At 42.0% G+C, this 20,146-nt stretch overlaps 1 protein-coding gene across 1 annotated transcript in view; it reads left to right on the forward strand.

The window, feature by feature from the left end:
• The window catches only part of COMMD10 (COMM domain containing 10), a 392,963-nt gene that overhangs the window by 3,383 nt on the left and 369,434 nt on the right, over positions 1–20,146 (forward strand). The window contains exon 3 of the mRNA XM_063456932.1: positions 8,253–8,343. Coding sequence (XP_063313002.1) covers positions 8,253–8,343 — 91 coding nt within the window. The remainder of the gene's footprint in view (positions 1–8,252; positions 8,344–20,146) is intronic.

The following is a 20,146-nucleotide window of genomic DNA, read 5'->3' on the forward strand; positions in this document are numbered from 1 at the left end:
AGGTTCACACAAGTCCCTACATCCCGGCGTGCTGTATTGGAGCAAGATTCCCAGGCCCCAATCCAGTCGACATAAACGTTCAGGAACTGAAGTACGTAATCTCCCCCACCCCATGATAAATACCGCATCCTCTATGAATAGCAATGTAAGAAAACTTAGGGAAAAAACTGAAAAAATATAACTGTAACTAAATAGCTTCAGACCCAAATCGGGACTCCACCTCCGCTCCCCAACCATATGAAAAATATAAGGTGGATATCGCTATGTCCCACAGGGATCCTATGCCCTCAGCCCCCACCCAAAGGGGATGCAATAAAGACACCCCACTGTAGACTTTCTCAGAAGGCTGTAAACGGTCGTGTATGGTGCAAGAATAATACGATACCCTCTGCTCATCAGCGATGGCCCCTCGCACCTGCGTCTCGCCACTCGCTCTGCAACTGTGGAAGATCACCTGGGTACAATGAGATATCTGGAAGCCCGGGGCGTGGTTGTAACCCAAGGTTCCTAAAGATACGTTGGGGGTCGCCTCCCGGTGTCAGTATATGCGCCCGTTCTCCTCGGAACACCATTAATTTGAAGGGAAAACCCCAGGCATATTTCAGGCCTGCTCCTCGTAGGGCCTCCTTTATCGGCCGCCACTCCCTCTGTCGCTGAAGCGTGGACGGTGCCAGATCTTGATATAGGGAAATCACGGCTCCTTCGTGCCGTATCGGCCCATCGCGGCTTTTTTTCATTAAGGCTTCCTTGGTGCCAAAATAAAGAATTCGAGCGATCACGTCTCGCGGGGTATTAGCGTCCGCCTTCTGGGTTCTCAGGGCTCTATGTACCATGCAGCGGAGATGACCACGATACACAATGACACTTAAAATCACTACATTGAACGTAAAGGGCCTTAATGCCCCTAGGAAGCGTTGTCTTATGTTCAAAGAACTAAAGAGACTACACACAGATATAGCATATATTCAGGAAACCCACTTGCCTAAACAGGCTAAGTTCGGTCTGAAGGACCATGTCTTCAAGAGATCATATGAGGCCAGATCGCACCGTAAACGCAACGGCGTAGCCATTCTTATTAGAAACAGTTGCCCCTTTCGGAAGACAGCCCAAGATGCGGACCCAGAGGGTCGATATATTATTGTCTCGGGCATCCTGCACTCACATACCGTCCATCTGATTAATCTATATGCACCGAACCAGCTGGATCCCGTGTTCTGGAAGACACTCCAAGAGAAAATCGCGGCACTACCACGCGGTATGACCTTTGTGGGAGGAGACTTCAATGCGACCCCATGCCTGGCGGTTGATAGGAGCACACGGGACGTAACACCGAGGTCCCAGGGGAGAGGGGGACAAGATCGATTATTTAAGGAGTTTCTAGCAGACACAGGGTTAGTGGATGTATGGCAAGCACACCACTCGGGAGACAAGGACTATTCATACTATTCGGCACCGCATGGTACGTTTTCCAGGATCGACCTCTTCTTGACCAACGCGTCGGGCATGCCCATGATAGGGTCAATGATTGGAAATATCTCATGGTCAGATCACGCTGATGTGTCCATTACAGTGAGTAATCTGTGCATGGCCTCTCCATGGACTTGGAGATTGAACACGTCTCTATTGCGAGACCCTGAACTGAGAGAACAGATACGGTCGGAAATACTGGAATATTTTGCCACAATTAACACCCCGGACGTCAATGCAAGCACGATATGGGTGGCTCATAAAGCAGTGATAAGGGGATCCCTTATCAAGCTAGCTACCAGACGGAAGAAAATGAAACATTCTCAATTGGAAGCTCTGTTGGGACAGCTGAGGACCCTTGAACTGAAACACCAAACAGCCCCTGACAATGAGACCTATAGGCGATTGGAAGCAGTGAGGAGGAACATTCCGACTTTGCTACTAGAAGATGCAGCTAGATCCATAGTTTGGTCAAAACGGACTTTTTATGAAAAGTCCAATAAAATGGACTCGCTCCTCGCAAGACATTGCGACCTAGGCAGGAACGATCTCATATCACAGCCATCAGACACCCAGACGGCACGACAAAATCGAGGCCTGACGAGATCGTAAAGGTATTTGAGGAATTCTACAAACAATTATACAATCATACTCTGGATAAGCACACATATAATGAAAATGAAGAGGAACATATCCTCGGATATCTCATTAGACTCGGGATGACTAAACTCAGGAGAGAGGCGGTGAGTACCCTAGTGGCGGACATTTCCGAAGATGCACTATATAGAGCCATATCAAGCTTGAAAGGCAACAAAGCACTAAGACTTGATGGATTTGATGGCACGTATTATAAGTCCTCTATTAATTGGACTTTTCGGCAACCTAAGACAGGGAGGACGGTTGGACCCGGACATGGCCCTAGCTACAATCATTTTGATACCCAAACCCAATAAGGATCCACTCCGACCAGAAAATTACAGACCTATATCACTGATTAACCAAGATCTGAAGATCTTGGCGAAAATCCAAGCTGATAGATTGAATCCGTTGCTGACCTCACTTATCCATGCAGACCTGGTGGGTTTCATTCAGGGCAGACAACTGTTTGAAAATACCAGGAGGAACATAGATCTGATTTGGAAACAGGCGACCTCAGAGACACCCACGTTAGTGGTCTCCATCGATGCAGAAAAGGCCTTTGATAGGGTGCGGTGGCAATTTCTGTTTACAGTGTTGAAACACCTGGGTTTCCCGGACGAATTTATAACGACTACGAAAGCGATGTATCATGAAGTGCGGGCACAGGTGCAGATTACAGGAGCCCCATTGACACCATTTCGGCTATTTAACGCAACCAGCCTGGGGTGCCCACTCTCTCCCCTCCTGTTTATACTAGCATTGGAACCCTTAATGCAAGCGATAAGACAACATCCAGGGATTAGAGGAGTACGAGTGGGAGGCAGCGAATTAACCGTTTCGGCATACGCCGATGATGTCCTCGTCACCATCACGAACCCCTTGGACTCTATGGCGGCACTGCAGGATGTGATAAAGGAATATGGAGCAGCATCTGGATATAAAGCTAACAAGCAAAAGTCCAGTGCAATGCCGATCTATATGCAAGAGGCTGACATAAGTCGCATACGAGAGACCTTCCGACTTGGAAAGAAACACCTTGAAGTACTTGGGTATTCATCTAACAGTTGATCCTCTACGTCTGTACTCCACTAACTATGGTCCCTTGATTAAGATCTTGATGGGAGATTTAGAAAAGTAGACGGATAAACCCATTTCTTGGATAGGACGGATTAACTCTGTCAAAATGAATATCCTCCCACGTATCCTGTTCTTATTCCAAGCCTTGCCTATACGCGTTACTAAAACTCAACTGACACCGTTACAAAGATCAATCGGTGACTTCATTTGGCAGAACAAGAGGCACAGAATATCTAGACAGGTTCTCTACAGACGAAAAGATAGAGGGGGATTGGGCCTGCCAAACTTATACTTCTACTACCTTGCGGCCCAACTGACGCAGGTGGCGATGTGGCACTCCCCACCTGAAGAGAGAAGATGGGTTGAAATAGATGGTGGGATGGGACGTCCCTCAATTCACTATGTGGGTCTCAAGGGAATATAGGCCTACGATACGAGTGACTTGCCCGTCCATACTCAACTCACTTCACATATGGGATGAGAACAAACTCAAATATGGATTGGCAGCCTCCCCCTTCCACCTGACTCAGATACTTCGGAACAGAGAATTTCAACCTGGAATGGCCCCTAGAGATTTTAGGAGAAATAGAAAAATGAATCCAGGCACTCCAAATGAATTCCAAGAAAAAAGGCAATTTATTGGAACCAGCAGCTACAAAGCGACATTTTAACCCCTAAGGGTCTTTATCCAGCTTGATAAAGACCCTTAGGGGTTGAAACGTCGCTTTGTAGCTGCTGGTTCCAATAAATTACCTTTTTCTTGGAATTCATTTGGAGTGCCTGGATTCATTTTTCTATTTCTACTATTATATTTGGTCCATTTGGGTACTGGGACATATCCAGTGAAGCACCCTGGATTCCTTGGCAAGGGGTGGAGTGCACTTCTATCAATTTTCTACATTTACCTAGAGATTTTAGGAACTTGGAAAGAATAGGACTACAACGGACCCACCAACTATACCACAATGGGTACCTCGTCCAATTTGAGGAACTCCAACAAGATTCCCACTTAACCCCGACAGATTTCTTTAGATATATTCAGATCCGGGAAAGGCTGACTTTCTATGAGAAATTATGCCTGGACTGAGTGGTCCCCAGGGGCATGATAACACTCATGTATGCCCACCTTAGCACGGAGAACAAAGAATGGGGGCGGTTGACTTACACCGACCAGTGGGAGACGGATCTAGGGGAAGTTTTAGAAGGAGTGCAATGGCAAGAAATCTAGGAAGCGAATAAAAATGCCTCTATCTGTGTCACACTCCAGGAACAGACGTGGAAAACCATGTTCCGGTGGTATACCACTCCCATAAAACTGTATAAGATGCGCAAACTGGACACAGATGACTGTTGGAGGGGCTGTGGAGCCCGGGGAACGTACCTCAACATGTGGTGGGAATGCCCGAAAATACGTAGATTTTGGAAGGCAGTTGAGGATTTATTGAAACAAACATTTAACAAGGCCCTACTACTAGATCCATGGATATATTTATTGAATAGGACTCTCGATGGTTGGACCAAAAGAGAACAGAAACTGGTCCATAAAATAACTCTCAGTGCGAGACGTACAATAGCCACCGCGTGGCTCTCGCCTGAAGGTCCGGAGTTTACGGGAGTGATATCCAGGATCCGAGAATGTAGGATAATGGATGACCTGACAGCATGGGTGAGGGGGACGACAGCGAAATTTCTGAAACTCTGGGAGCCATGGGATAGTAGGGTAGTGGGACCCACCGAAGACAGATAAAATAGAATACGAAAAATACAGGTGACTTAACAGTTAGTGCAGGGGGTCTCTGGTTGTCCTCCGTCGAAATGGGTCTCCCCCCGGCCTTTGCTCCTCGCCTCCCGGAACCTGCACCCCATCTTTTTCTCTTCTCTCTCACTACCTTTCCAGCTTTCTCCTGCTAAGATCCCTTTTTTCTTACTTCCCGATTCCTAAGGGAAGGATACCTCTCTTACTTATGCTATTATTTTTAATTTTTTACTTAAATCTCCTCAGGCATGGTCAAAATAATGAAGGAACAAGGAGAGCTAGAGCTATCCGGTTAGATACCATTATAGGACTCCTATAGTTATGCTCAAATTGCCTGATATATGTAAAACCCTCGATGGGAGACAAACATTAAAGATATATTAAAAAGGTATCATAAGGGTCTTTTGAAACATATTCTGCATTCTATTGTAATACCAATGTTGGCTTCTGCGCAAGCAAAATGTTTCTGTACACTTGTTACTCCTGTCGAGTCGAAAAATAAAGAATAAAAAAAAATAAAAAAATTATTGCACTTCTCCACTATTTCTTGAGATCCTTCTACAAGATCCGTTGGGTAATGTCTATTTTTAAATTATTTATTTAGGATTTGTACTTGATTTTAAAAATCATTTACTTCAGCGCAATTCCTATAAAGCCGCATTTGTTGGCTTTTAGGAATGTTCTTGAGCCAGAATGGGTGGTGACAGCTCTAAAATTTGATAAAACTATTGCCATCGGTGCACTTAAAAAAGGTTTTACTTTGTATTTGCCCATTTTTAATGAAAAAAGTCAAATCTACAAAATTGATCTCTGTTTCTTGAATATCCGCAATGAATTTCAGATTATAAGTGTTGGAATTGATATAATTCAAAAAATCGTTCAAAGTCGTCCTGGGTCCTTCCCAAATAATCAGAAAGTTATCTATGTAACGCTTCTAGAGCACCAGGGGTTATTAAGCCAGATATTCTTCAACTCCCAATTTGCCACGAAGATGTAAGCATAGCTTGGCACGAATTTGGTGGCCATCTCTTTCCCACATGTTTGCAGGTAATAATTACCATTAAACCAAACGAAATTGTGGAAAAGGATGAACTTAATGGCGTTTAGTATAAAATCTACCAGCAAATTGTTAATTTGAGGATCATCATTTAAAACTCCCTTACTGCTTGGATGCCCTTCATATGGTCAGTCACAGTATATAATGAAGTAACATCATCTGTTGCCACTAGATAGTCTTTTCTTTTTTTTTATTTGTTTCTCTTTTCCATGTGAGTTTGATGTAAAACTAGATAATAATATTTTACTATTTGGGATTTGCAGAAGGTTAATTTTAAGAACAAATAATTGGCCTAATTTTTTGTCCACAGTTAAAATCTCTTTATTTTGATATATCAATATATCAATAATGAAGAAATCCACATATATGATATGAAAGCTGGTTTATAAAATCATTATTTCTTGACTGACTTAAAACCAGGCAATACAAATGGAAGGAAAAAATCCCAAGTACACTAGCCACCCACAGATAGCTCTTTCTATATACCCCACCAAAACTGAAAAGAACACTCAAAGCACTAGAGTATAACCACTAGAGTGCACTATAGTAATTATGGTGGGTGCACAGTGTAAAGCACCTACATTAATGCTGCCCATAATGTAGATTCAATGCATCTCTATGCGGGGAGGTTATTGCGCAGCATGTCAATAGTCTCCCATTTTTTTTTCTATGGGGAAGCATTGGATTGCTTGAGATCATCAAGACTGATGGTCTCAGTCATGGAGGTATGGCCAGCCATGGCACCATTAACACGGGAATAAGGGCGAATAAAAACACCTTTCCCATGTGATTGGTGGGGGGTAGGTCACCTAAACATGCACACTCACTGACAGACAGACACACTGATTTGACACATATACACTCACTCAATAACACACTCACTCACTGACAGACACACACACACACACATACATACAGAAAGTGCTCTTATCTGTGGGTGGCTAGTGTACTTGTGATTTTTCCTTCCACAGACACGCACACCCACAGACGCTTACTGACAGACACACATACACACAATGACAGAAACACACACTAACTGATTTCAAACACACACAGTGCAACACTCACAAAGCATTACTTTTTGTTATTTAAAATCCAACCAGCATCCCTACCTTTTATAAGGCTGGAGTGGATTAGCTTTCCCTAGGGTTCAGTGGGGATGCTGTCATCTCTCTGCTCCCTAAAACGCTGTTTAGTGATGCTGGGCCGGAATGGCGTCATATTCCGGCTCCCGGCATCACTGGAGGGCGCGTGAGAGAGCAGAGAAGAGAGATTACAGCTCCCTCGCCGCATCCCTCATTCAGCCGTCCGCAACCCTCCTTCAGCGACCCGCCTCCCTCCCTCATCTCTCAATAAACAGACTGTCCGCCTGACTGCTCGCCTCCAATCGGGCAGCCGGTCACCTTGGGCTGAACAGGCTCACAAATCCAATGTGCCTTGGATTCGTCGAGCCCTGCGATAAAGTAATAAAATACCTAACTACAGAGCTTAATTAAAGGAACACTATAGGGTAAGAAACACAGTGTATTCCTGACCCTATATTGTTAAAAAAACAATTGCCCTCCCTTAAAAAGGTATAAAACTCATGTTTTTTCCAGCGACGCTCTGGTCCACCTGTCCCCGATCCGCCGCCATGGCTGAGATCATCAAAACTGACGATCTTAGCCAATCCAAGGCTTCCCATAGGAAAGCATTGGATTGCCTGAAATCGTCTATTCTGATGATCTCTGCCAAGGAGGCAGGGAGCGGAGCCAACCCCCATGCTGGCCAATCAGCATCTCCTCATAGAGATGCATCAAATCAATGCATCACTATAGAGAAAGTTCAGCGCCTTCATGCATAGCGTGGAGAAGCTGAACGTCAGTACCTAGGAAGCACCTCTAGTGGCTGTCTGAGTGACTCCCACTGGAGGTGTCTCTAGGCAGCAATGTAAACACTGCATTTTCTCTGAAAAGGCCGTGTTTACAGCAAAACATCTGCGTGGACTAACTATGCTCACCAGAACAACTACATTAAGCTGTAGTTATTCTGGTGACTATATTTGTTATGTTTGTTTGCTGTGAATACAAAATTTCTTGTATTCTTGATTGTTTTTATGAGGTGTTTGTTACAGTAATTTATGGAACCTAAAAATAAACATCTAATCAGTTTGCTTGTTTGGCTCGTACATTTAAATGGTTTTGTCAAGCCAACACGAATAGCATTTATTTCTTACTCACAAGAACATTCTCTCACAGACCTGTTTCTATGTCCTAGCATTAAGCAAGCGATATCCATTATGAATGAATTGGACGAAGGCAAGTTTCCAAGATTGCTCTCCCGAATCCTTCAAAGACTTCATCTAAAGGTACGTAAATCTAAAGTATCAATAAGTCCTGGAATCCCAGGCTTAATTATCTCAATTAAAAGATTATCAGCACTAAAATTTTTGGGTTATTGCAAAGGTTATGGTGCAGAGAGTACAGTGCTTGTTGACGCCTTGCTGAGTTTGGATTATTACTGCAGCTATTTTCAAATAGAGCTGCAGTTGTAAGCCAGCCTCCTGTGTCTTTGATGACTTTGGAGCGTTTTACGATCTCCTTTGTCATTTGAGATCCATCCACTGTGTGCACAGCGTGTAGTGGAATGCATTGCAACTCTGGTTGAGATATCTTTCTCCTTCTCTGGTCAGTGGATTGGCAGATTTCTGCTCAAAGCTGTTTTTCGAAACAGAACTGAGATTTGTATAAATTAATGTTGCAGTATGGCTGCTATCAACTTATTAAGCAGTTCCACTCATAGTACAGTATTAATCTGTTAATCTAAAAGAGAAATATCAACATATCCCATAGACCAGAATGAGAGGGTTTAAATGGTGGAGCTTATTCTTGGTCAGAGTCTGGTCTTCCAGCTGCAGAACCTGTGCCTGTGTAGAACCCATTTATGTACAGCTGTGAATTATGAGGAATGTGATGTTCATTTCAGTTCACACTCTATATAATCCTGTAAGTGTGAATTTTACATTTTATACTGAAAATACTGAACTGAAATCCTAGCCTTCAGTTTGGGTATTGTGGCCTCAAATTTCTATTTCACTTTGAATTCCTGAAAATCCACACATTAGTGAATACCGTATATTTGTAAGAATAGTTTTGAATATGGATAATGCGCACCAGATACAAATGTGCTTAGTAATGTGTTTCATATAAAGGTTTTTTTTTTTTTAAATTTATTTTTGAGCGCAGAACATAACTATAAGGAACACACTAACTTGTGAATTTTTTATAAAATTAGATACATTATGTACTCATAAAGACTGTGTTGTAATTGTACTGACCGCTTGGTGAAGTTTTAAGATGGTGGGGTGCCAGACTCCTCCCCAATAAATTTTGCTCCTCCCTATTTAAGGCAGAGATACTCATACTATACAGAGAGCTGAACATAATACATATGTGTTCATACAATGAAACAAGCTGGGCACAACATAAAAAAAAAATATCCCATAAGTCCTCAGAGTCACAGCCCCAGTCCTGCAGTTTGAAGCATTACAACTTTTCAACTAGCCTCATCATAAGTGCCTCAGGTGTCAGCTGTAGAGTGACTGTGCACGTTAAACGAGATGGTGGGTATTAATTTAAAACAGAGATATTAATGGAAGAGTGTCAGGTTATTTTTTAGAAGCTTGGGAGGTAACCCCTATAGCAGGTGGGAACAGCCGAACAGCAGAATGAGTTATACAATGTATTAAGTTTATTAAGGAAGGTGGGTTTGCAGTGCAGGTGCATATACTACATCCCTATAATCAATGATTGGCATCAGCATTTACTGTAGGGCTTAGTCAGGATTTGTTTCTGTACAGGGCTCCTAGTTTTGGATAAAGTTTAGATGCACGTTTTTCTATGTGTAGGCCAAAAGATAGATTGGGGCCTAACAACATACCCAAGTATTTGAGTATGTTATACTGCGGTCAGTGTGCTTTTAGATTTTGTTTTGATGAATAGATGGAAGTTTAGTAATTTGTGTAATTTAGGTACTGTCCCAAAGAGCATTGTGACCGTTTTGTCAGTGTTTAGGAAGAGCTTGTTTTTTGTGATCCACTTTTCTACCTCTGTGAACTGGTCTTTGAGCACAGCCTCAAGCTGGGGTAGTTCGAATTTGCTTACATAGATTACTGTGTCGTTTTCTCTGAAAAGACAGTGTTTACAGCAAAAAGCCTGAAGGTAATGATTCTACTCACCAGAACAAATCCAATAAGCTGTAGTTGTTCTGGTGACGATAGTGTCCCTTGAAACTGATCCCAAACCCCACTGGCTAACTAAATACAAAACAACAAACAAAAAAATAATAAGACTAAAACTAAAAAAGAAAAGTCAAATAAAACATAAAACAACAAACCACCTACCTGTCTGAGTTTGGGGTCAAGCTGTCCTATATAAAAGACAATGGGAGGGACTCTCTATATCATCAGGCTAATTGTCCAGCACATGAAAAGGAGTGTATATCCATTGCTTGGTACTGCAAGTCACTACAGAAAAAGCATTTTACGATAGGTAGAAATATACATTTGCATGTTTGTTCGTTGTGTTTTAGGGCCTGACACTGGGACACTGTTTTAGCTGCCCTTGGCGAATGACGTTAAAGCATGGTGGTTTTAAAACATTTTGTTCCTTAACAGTATCTGACAATTATTTACAACAATTTAACAGGGGAAAGTTTCCCGCATTGGTAATGAAGGAGCAGAGAAGACAATGTGTACTCATTTTGTTTCCATTATCTAATTTCTTATTGAGTCTGCTGTCTCGGGTTTCAGGTGATTTAAATTTTATTGTGCCCAGATGTACATTAAAACAAGCAAAGTTCTTTAGAAACTGCTGCTACAAAGTCTACGCAGTCTGCTGTACGCCTTGCATGATTAGAGGTTTATCAGTGTAAATTAAAATGTTGCTTTTGCATTAAGCAGATACAATTGGCATCAAATTTCTTTCAATAAATAAATACACCGACTGTCAGATCCAATGAATAAGTTATATTAAGTATTTAAGATGCCCCTCTCTCTCCCTATAGAGCAATTTCAGAGAGTCTGGAATTAGTTTGAGTGTCAAGAATTCTAGCAAATGCTAAAAAAAAAAACTGCCATTAATACGTAATTAAATAATGCAGATCTGTCATGTTTTAATAAAATACTGATTGTTAAAGTCCAGATCCATTTAAAAAAAAATAATAAAAAAAAAGTCGAACTGCCTGCTGGCAAATCTGCAAATAGCTAAAAAAAACAAACACCAAAAAGTATGCACTGTAGTTGCTATGGAAACACTAGCCAATGCTGCTAGTGTTGGCTAGGGAATATTGGAACAGAATGACATCACTCCATTCCGATGCCAGTATATCGGCGTTGCCGAGGAGATTTGCCCTACTTGGGGACGTGTCCACAAGCATGGAAAGTCGAAGGAGTTGGGTGTTACAAGAATACAGGGAGTGCAGAATTATTAGGCAAATGAGTATTTTGACCACATCATCCTCTTTATGCATGTTGTCTTACTCCAAGCTGTATAGGCTCGAAAGCCTACTACCAATTAAGTATATTAGGTGATGTGCATCTCTGTAATGAGAAGGGGTGTGGTCTAATGACATCAACACCCTATATCAGGTGTGCATAATTATTAGGCAACTTCCTTTCCTTTGGAAAAATGGGTCAAAAGAAGGGCTTGACAGGCTCAGAAAAGTCAAAAATAGTGAGATATCTTGCAGAGGGATGCAGCACTCTTAAAATTGCAAAGCTTCTGAAGCGTGATCATCGAACAATCAAGCGTTTCATTCAAAATAGTCAACAGGGTCGCAAGAAGCGTGTGGAGAAACCAAGGCGCAAAATAACTGCCCATGAACTGAGAAAAGTCAAGCGTGCAGATGCCACTTGCCACCAGTTTGGCCATATTTCAGAGCTGCAACATCACTGGAGTCCCCAAAAGCACAAGGTGTGCAATACTCAGAGACATGGCCAAGGTAAGAAAGGCTGAAAGACGACCACCACTGAACAAGACACACAAGCTGAAACGTCAAGACTGGGCCAAGAAATATCTCAAGACTGATTTTTCTAAGGTTTTATGGACTGATGAAATGAGAGTGAGTCTTGATGGGCCAGATGGATGGGCCCATGGCTGTATTGGTAAAGGGCAGAGAGCTCCAGTCCGACTCAGACGCCAGCAAGGTGGAGGTGGAGTACTGGTTTGGGCTGGTATCATCAAAGATGAGCTTGTGGGGCCTTTTCGGGTTGAGGATGGAGTCAAGCTCAACTCCCAGTCCTACTGCCAGTTTCTGGAAGACACCTTCTTCAAGCAGTGGTACAGGAAGAAGTCTGCATCCTTCAAGAAAAACATGATTTTCATGCAGGACAATGCTCCATCACACGCGTCCAAGTACTCCACAGCGTGGCTGGCAAGAAAGGGTATAAAAGAAGAAAGAAAATCTAATGACATGGCCTCCTTGTTCACCTGATCTGAACCCCATTGAGAACCTGTGGTCCATCATCAAATGTGAGATTTACAAGGAGGGAAAACAGTACACCTCTCTGAACAGTGTCTGGGAGGCTGTGGTTGCTTCTGCACGAAATGTTGATGGTGAACAGATCAAAACACTGACAGAATCCATGGATGGCAGGCTTTTGAGTGTCCTTGCAAAGAAAGGTGGCTATATTGGTCACTGATTTGTTTTTGTTTTGTTTTTGAATGTCAGAAATGTAGATTTGTGAATGTTGAGATGTTATATTGGTTTCACTGGTAAAAATAAATAATTGAAATGGGTATATATTTGTTTTTTGTTAAGTTGCCTAATAATTATGCACAGTAATAGTCACCTGCACACACAGATATCCCCCTAAAATAGCTAAAACTAAAAACAAACTAAAAACTACTTCCAAAAATATTCAGCTTTGATATTAATGAGTTTTTTGGGTTCATTGAGAACATGGTTGTTGTTCAATAATAAAATTCTCAAAAATACAACTTGCCTAATAATTCTGCACTCCCTGTAGTAACACCCGCAAAGTTCTGAAGATGGTGGCGCTAGAATGGAGGCGAATTGAGGATATCTCAATATTTTACATTGAATACATGATGTATGTTTGTGATATATGATGTATACAATGTATATGAGGGTGGTTTAAGTTAAATTGATTTTATCATTACAGGTTTTCTGTAAATCTTGTATCGGTTGGCCGACTTTAAAAATAAAGTGCACAAGGGTCATTCTGACCTCCATTACGTCCCCTCTTAAGCCCCCACTAGACGTGTTGCTGGTGGCGCATATCTGTTAAATGGTTGGAAGCCAGTGTTTGAAAACCGTATATGTTTGGTGGATTTCAAGGTTGCAGGGGCAGCATCTTACACTATTTTGTATTGATTTCCCTTTTAAGGTATACCTGCTTGCACAGACGGTTATTGCCCTTTTGATATTTTTGCACTTAGCACATTGGTTGCACTTTACAAGTATGTAGCGCTCCACTGTTTTACATTAAGTTTATAATATGTGTTGATGCAATAAATGACAAATATGGAGATGGCAGTTGAACACACACATAGCAAACATGCAAAAATGAATTTGGTCCTTAAACAAACATGTATTCCTTACCCTATAGTGTTAAAACACCATCTAGCCCCACTTTCCCCCTCCTGCCCCCTTAAATATACTAAAAACTTACTTTTATTCCAGTCTGCTTCTGCTGGCTTTGCCCTGATCTGCCTGCTTGGCATCTTTATAAGTGATTCTCTCAGAAATTCTCAAGCTTTCCTATAGGAACGCATTTGATTGGCTGAAACTGTCAAGGAGGCAGATCAGGAGCAGATCCAGCAAAGCCAAACACAGCCCTGACCAATCTGCATCTCCTCATAAATATGCATCAAATCAATGCATCTCTATAAGGAAAGTTCAGTGTCTCCATGCAGAGTGTGGAGAAACTGAATGTGTGCAGCACTGCCCCAGGAAGCACCTCTGGTAGCCATATGAGGAGTGGCCAGTGAAGTTATCACTAGGCTGTAATGTAAACAATTCATTTTCTCTGAAAAGACAGTGTTTACTGCAAAACGCCTGAACAGAATGATTATACTCACCAGGACAAATACAATAAGCTGTAGATGTTCTGGTGACTTAAGTACAAAACAAGCAAAATAAAACTGTGTCCTTAAGGGGTTAAGATACATTTAAATCATCGCTGAGTATCTGGTAGTGTGCCAGAAATTTGATTTCACTCTAATTTTATTCTTTGTATTCTTTTTTGCTATGGTATTCTTCTGTGTTCTTTTTAAATATACAGTGCTCTCTGTTGCGAATGTAAAAATAATTGTCTGATTTGGTCGGGTAATGAAACAAAAGTATGGAAGAACTAATATTCTTCATTCTACGTTTTGAAGGTATTCAGCCTTCATTGCCATAATAGCTTTTGTTTTTGCTAAATGATTTCTTTGTTCAAGGAAGGTACAAATGTAATAAAAGAAAAGCTAGTAAATAATGAACTGTGTTTCGCTTGAAAGCTTTGGAAGACAAAAACTCTGGATGTCTGTAAACAGAATCTCATAGGGTTCAAGATTTACTTTATATTTTAAACCGTGTTCTGTCTTTTACTTGCAAATTTTAAATTTGTAGAGTTTTTATTATGCTATTATTATAATATATATATATATATATATATATTAAAAAAAAAAGTCTATTACATTTGTGCCTTGCTTAGTATTCATTTTAGTGCTTGTTTGTGAACAGAAGTCATACTTGCAGGAGATGTATGCGAGTTGCATTTGGCCGTAGAGGTTTAAATAGGAAGACCTACAAATACTTTATGTACATTATGTGAGGAAGAGTAAATTAAAGGGACTTAATAATCCACACACCTTGTGGATGAAGTGGTTCCCTCCAGGTAGGTATGGGGATGTCATTTTTACATTGTCCTAGCAAATGTATGCAGTAAAGGATATATTTACTTTACTACTGCATCTGCCTTGTAAAAGAAGATGCGTGTGCATTTGTCTGTCGTGGCTGGTTTTCTAGTTTACAGAGAACAGAAACATTTTCCTATTTGGCACAGGGACTGTACTGTTGGTAAAATAATGCTGTATTTATACATTTGTTACATAGTTACATAACTGAAAAGAGATATGTGTCCATCAAGTTCAGTCTTCCTCACATCTTTATTTTGCTCTTGATCCAAAAGAAGGCAAAAATCCCAATCTGAAGCGCTTCCAATTTTGCAACTAACTAAGAATCCCTTCCTTCTTGACCCCAGAATGGCAGACAGATGTATCCTTGTCTCAAGAAACTATTACTTCACTAATTAAAAATCTATATACCTGAATATTATGGTTTGCAAGTATTTATCCAATTGCTGTTTAAACATCTGTATGGACTCTGATAAAACCACCCCCCTAGGCAGATAATTCCACATCCTTATTGTTCTTACTGGGAAAAACCCTTTCATTTGCCATATACTAAATCTCCTTTCTTCTAGTCTAAATGTGTGACAATGTTTCCTATGTGCAGTTATTTTTACTATCACAACAAATTGATAAGGGGGAACTCAAATATAATTTGCCATAATAGAGCCTCTTTAAATTACCTTCTAATCATTGAAATGCTATTTTGTACTTGCACACTGCAGAAAGTTCAGCTTTGAAGTATATGCATTTTGTATAGACCCCATCCCCAGAACATGAGTAATTGCCCCTTTGGTTTACCCCTACTTCCTCCTACTTTAACTTAACGTTTGGAAAACTATCACTGATGGCAACATAAGTTATGCATTGCTGTAATCTTTGATGATAATTGTTGGTTGGTAATTGATGGGACACATCAAGAGCCATAAGAACTTGTGTTCTATGTGTCGGTTCACAGCCTTTGTTTCTGCAAATTTGATTTAAATGAATCAGTTTGCTAAAATCGTTGTAACTTTAATTCCCAAACACACGTAAGTGTTATGTTGGGAATAATAGCTAATAATTTAATTTGGCTATTCCAAGCAATTATATGGTGTGCCCTTTCTATACAAGTCATAACACTTCCCTAGAGGTTTCTTCCCAGATTTGTATGCATCTAACAGCTCAACTCTGAGTGGAGCTGTAATCAAGCGGATAGCAGACATGATGAAGCTGCTGCTAACGAAGGCCTCTATTTAATAAGCTTTTGCAATGATTCAGTACTGTTATAAAAATGTCCAAATTTGGGGGCGGAGCCTGACTGCCAAGCAGAGCAGTCGCACACTACATGAGCTCCTGCTACAACTCGACGATAAAGCAATAAAAAAGCCTAAATACAGGGCTCAACTACCAATGTATGGAAGCACTGGCATCCAGGGGACTCCGGGCAAGCGACTTCAAACGCACTACAAGCATCGCTACCGACAATAACCCGAGAGCCCTGCTGCGGCCTACTGGCGCCTAGGCGGGGGAGAGGCGGCCGACCTCCCGACGCTCCGGCTCGACCGGCGAACCCGCAGCACTCTGACCCCCCCCCAACCGGAGGATGAGGGCACTGCCCGACAGGGAACCCAAGGCACGACCAAGATGGCCGCCACGTGGAACATCAAGCCCGACGAACAGAACACTCCCTGGGAAGATCTCTTTGAGGCCAGGTTTAATGCCATCTGCCATAACTTCTGGCTCCGCATTGCCCAACGAGCAGCAGCTACAACCTGCCTGAACAACGGGTGGAAGCCTCCCCCTAAGAAGCACCCCCGCGAACAGCACAAACGGAGTAGGAGACGACATGAGAACGGGCCGCACCAAGGCACCGCATGTGGAGCTGCCACTGCTGTCCGCCCTCAGGGCCTACCTGAAGATGGCCAACCGGAGACTACCTCCAAAGCACCAACCACAACGCCCGAAGCCCGACCGCCGCTGGCGGCGGCAGAACATCCGGGCTTCCAGAGGCACCCGACAAAGGGGAGACACGGCCCCAAGAGGTAACAGAGTCTGTGGAACGCTGGTGCAGGCCTCTCCAGCGCCCGGGGACCGGACAGAGAGGCTTATTCGCAGGGGTACTATGATGCACGCAGGGGGTGGCCCACATCACAAGGTTCCTATGCACTCCGAAGCATCAGGCCTACGAAGGACCGCATAGCCGACCAGCAGGGGACCTGGCCCACGACGCACCCGAACCGCGGACCTCTAGGGGGCACTGACATACTCCCATCCAAAGGCGTTGGTTAAAAGAGACACTGACACAAGCTCACCGAGCCCCCATGGCTCCAGGGGTGAACAACCGTTGCAGCAGAGCTGTCTGGCGGGACGAGACCTATACAGACTTAAGCGTTGATTAACCTATTTCTTCACTGCTCCAGCAAGTTGTTTATGTCACTGTTTATATGTTCTTGTTTTATCGCTGCCGTATCTGACTTAAAGTTATAATGCAGCCTGTTTCTTTGCATGGTAGACACGCATAGGCAAACTAATTCGATACCTACAAAAAGAAACCTACCAAACTGCCCAGCACAACCAGGCAATGTATGTCCTACTATACCATCTGCCTTTCACTAGATGTGCTCAGTGGCTTTCATAGTACTTACCTATAATCTTATATCTAGAATGCCCTTCTAACCGCAACACCGAGCCTTAAACGTAATCCTCATGCATGTCAATCTACAGGTTCTCAGCGCTGTACACAGCCTGCCCGTTCAATCCCTACTACCTTGCCTTACACAGCTATTCGGATAAAGCGACTTACTTCAACATACAATAAAGCAGCCCTGCATGGGAGAAAACGTAATATTACTGTATTCGCTCTATCTAACTACTCTAGCATGTTATGTTCCGTAAGCAATGATTACTAGCATGTTCTTCTCATAATAATGACCTCTCTCCGAATCATATACTAACTAGCTACTACTACTTTGTAAGACATGTTGGTATATTAAGACTACACCGATGTAGCTGATTTAGCACTGTTAAGCAACAAATACTTTTATTATTATTTTATTTTTATTTTATTAACCAAGCTCGTATCAATCTGTTTACATGACGTGTTAAAAAAAAAATCAAAAAATATGGCAGTCTTTCTTAGAGGTGTATTGCTCACCATCTTGTTATCATCAACTCGTGTTACCCCACAATGCCTCCTCTTTCTATTCTGTACTCTATAACACATATGCCATAATAAAAGAAAGATTTACAAAAAAAAATGTCCAAATTATGTACCTACAAAAATTTCCATTGACCATAATGGTGACTTCTGTAGATGAATCATTTTTATAAATAAACTGAATCATTTGGAATGCTTATTAAATTGAGGCCTTAGGCAGCATGTCAGCTTTTCTCTCCTTCACGCCTCCTTCACGCCTCATGTTCAGTTTATCGCCAAATCCTGCCGCTTCCATCTCAAAAACATTGCGCGCAACCCACCCTTCTTAATGCCAGATGCGACTAAGGTGCTGGTCCATTCCAATGTCCTTTCTCGCCTTGACTACTGCAAGTGGTCTTACGTGCTCCCAACTTGCACCGTTACAGTCCATAATGAATGCGGTGGCGAAGCTCATCTTCCTGTCCGCCCACAAAACCCACGCCTCACCCATCTGTCAGTCCCTACATTGGCTTCCTGTAAGATATAGAGCCCAATTTACAATTCTGGTTCTTGCTTTCAAATCTCTGCAGAATGCTGCTCCCACCTATCTATCCTCCCTAATACACAAGTATGTCCCGTCTAGGTCCTTGCGCTCTGCTGAAGACTTACGTCTATCTTCTGTCTGTACTCCCACCTCTGATGCTCGCCTTCAAGACTTCTCGAGGGCTGCACCGTTCCTGTGGAACTCACTACCCTCCTCCGTTAGATGCTCACCCAGTCTCCACTTCTTCAAAAAATCATTAAAAACCCACTTCTTCTTCATAAAAGCGAATCAATTAAACTTTTAATAGCTCCTGACTGATTCCTCTCTTGCAACTGTCATTAGTCTAATACTATCCTTACCTTTTGTGTCACCCCATTCCATCTAGCATGTAAGCTCATGTAGCAGGGCCCGCAACCCCTCTGTTCCTGTGTGTCCAACATGTCTGGTTACAACAACATGTTTGTTCGTCCACCCACTGTAAAGCGCTGCGGAATTTGTTGGCGCTATATAAATAATAACATAATAATAATATGCTTGGTTGTATAGGGAGAGGTATTAGCAGTAGAAAGAGGGAAGTGCTCATGCCATTGTACAGAACACTGGTGAGACCTCACTTGGAGTACTGTACAGAGTACTGGAGACCCTATCTTCAGAAGGATATTGATACCTTATATATTGAGTTCAAAGAAGGGCTACTAAACTGGTTCATGGATTGCAGGATAAAACTTACCAGGAAAGGTTAAAGGATCTTAACATGTATAGCTTGGAGGAAAGACGAGACAGGGGGGATATGATAGAAACATTTAAATACATAAAGGGAATTAACACAGTAAAGGAGGAGACTATATTTAAAAGAAGAAACTACCACAACAAGAGGACATAGTCTTAAATTAGAGGGACAAAGGTTTAAAAATAATATCAGGAAGTATTACTTTACTGAGAGGGTAGTGGATGCATGGAATAGCCTTCCAGCTGAAGTGCTAGAGGTTAACACAGTAAAGGAGTTTAAGCATGCGTGGGATAGGCATAAGGCTATCCTAGCTATAGGATAAGGCCAGAGACCAATAAAAGTATTTAGAAAATTGGGCAGACTAGATGGGCCGAATGGTTCTTATCTGCCGTCACATTCTATGTTTCTATGTATAATATATCTGTTTTTATCACAATGGCTAACGTGTTTTCCAGTGAATACTCATTGTCTATCACCTTTGTATTACTTACCTAATATACCCCTGAGGTCCAGAGGGCCTGCCCAGTTATGTGCCTTTAATGCAGCTTAGCGATCTGGACGCACATAGTTAGCTTGTAATGTTTCTTTCCTTTTATGAACTAACGGTCACATGCACTCCTTATAACTAAACGGTTTTTAGCATAGTGTTACAACAATTTCTCATTGTTTTTACTAAAAGGATATGCTCTCACATATCTTCACAAAAAATGTGTAATTGTCATGCATGCCACATCTATGTCAAGACATGCAACCACTAATGTGCTGGACTCTGCTATCGTGGCATAGTCAGCTTGCCTATAGAATTAAAAAAAGAAAAAAAGACGGGGAAAAAAAAACCCTGCCAATTTTTGTGGAAATATTCTG

This window comes from Pelobates fuscus, chromosome 5 (genome assembly GCF_036172605.1).
Source record: "Pelobates fuscus isolate aPelFus1 chromosome 5, aPelFus1.pri, whole genome shotgun sequence".
In the NCBI taxonomy this organism is placed as follows: Eukaryota; Metazoa; Chordata; class Amphibia; order Anura; family Pelobatidae; genus Pelobates; species Pelobates fuscus.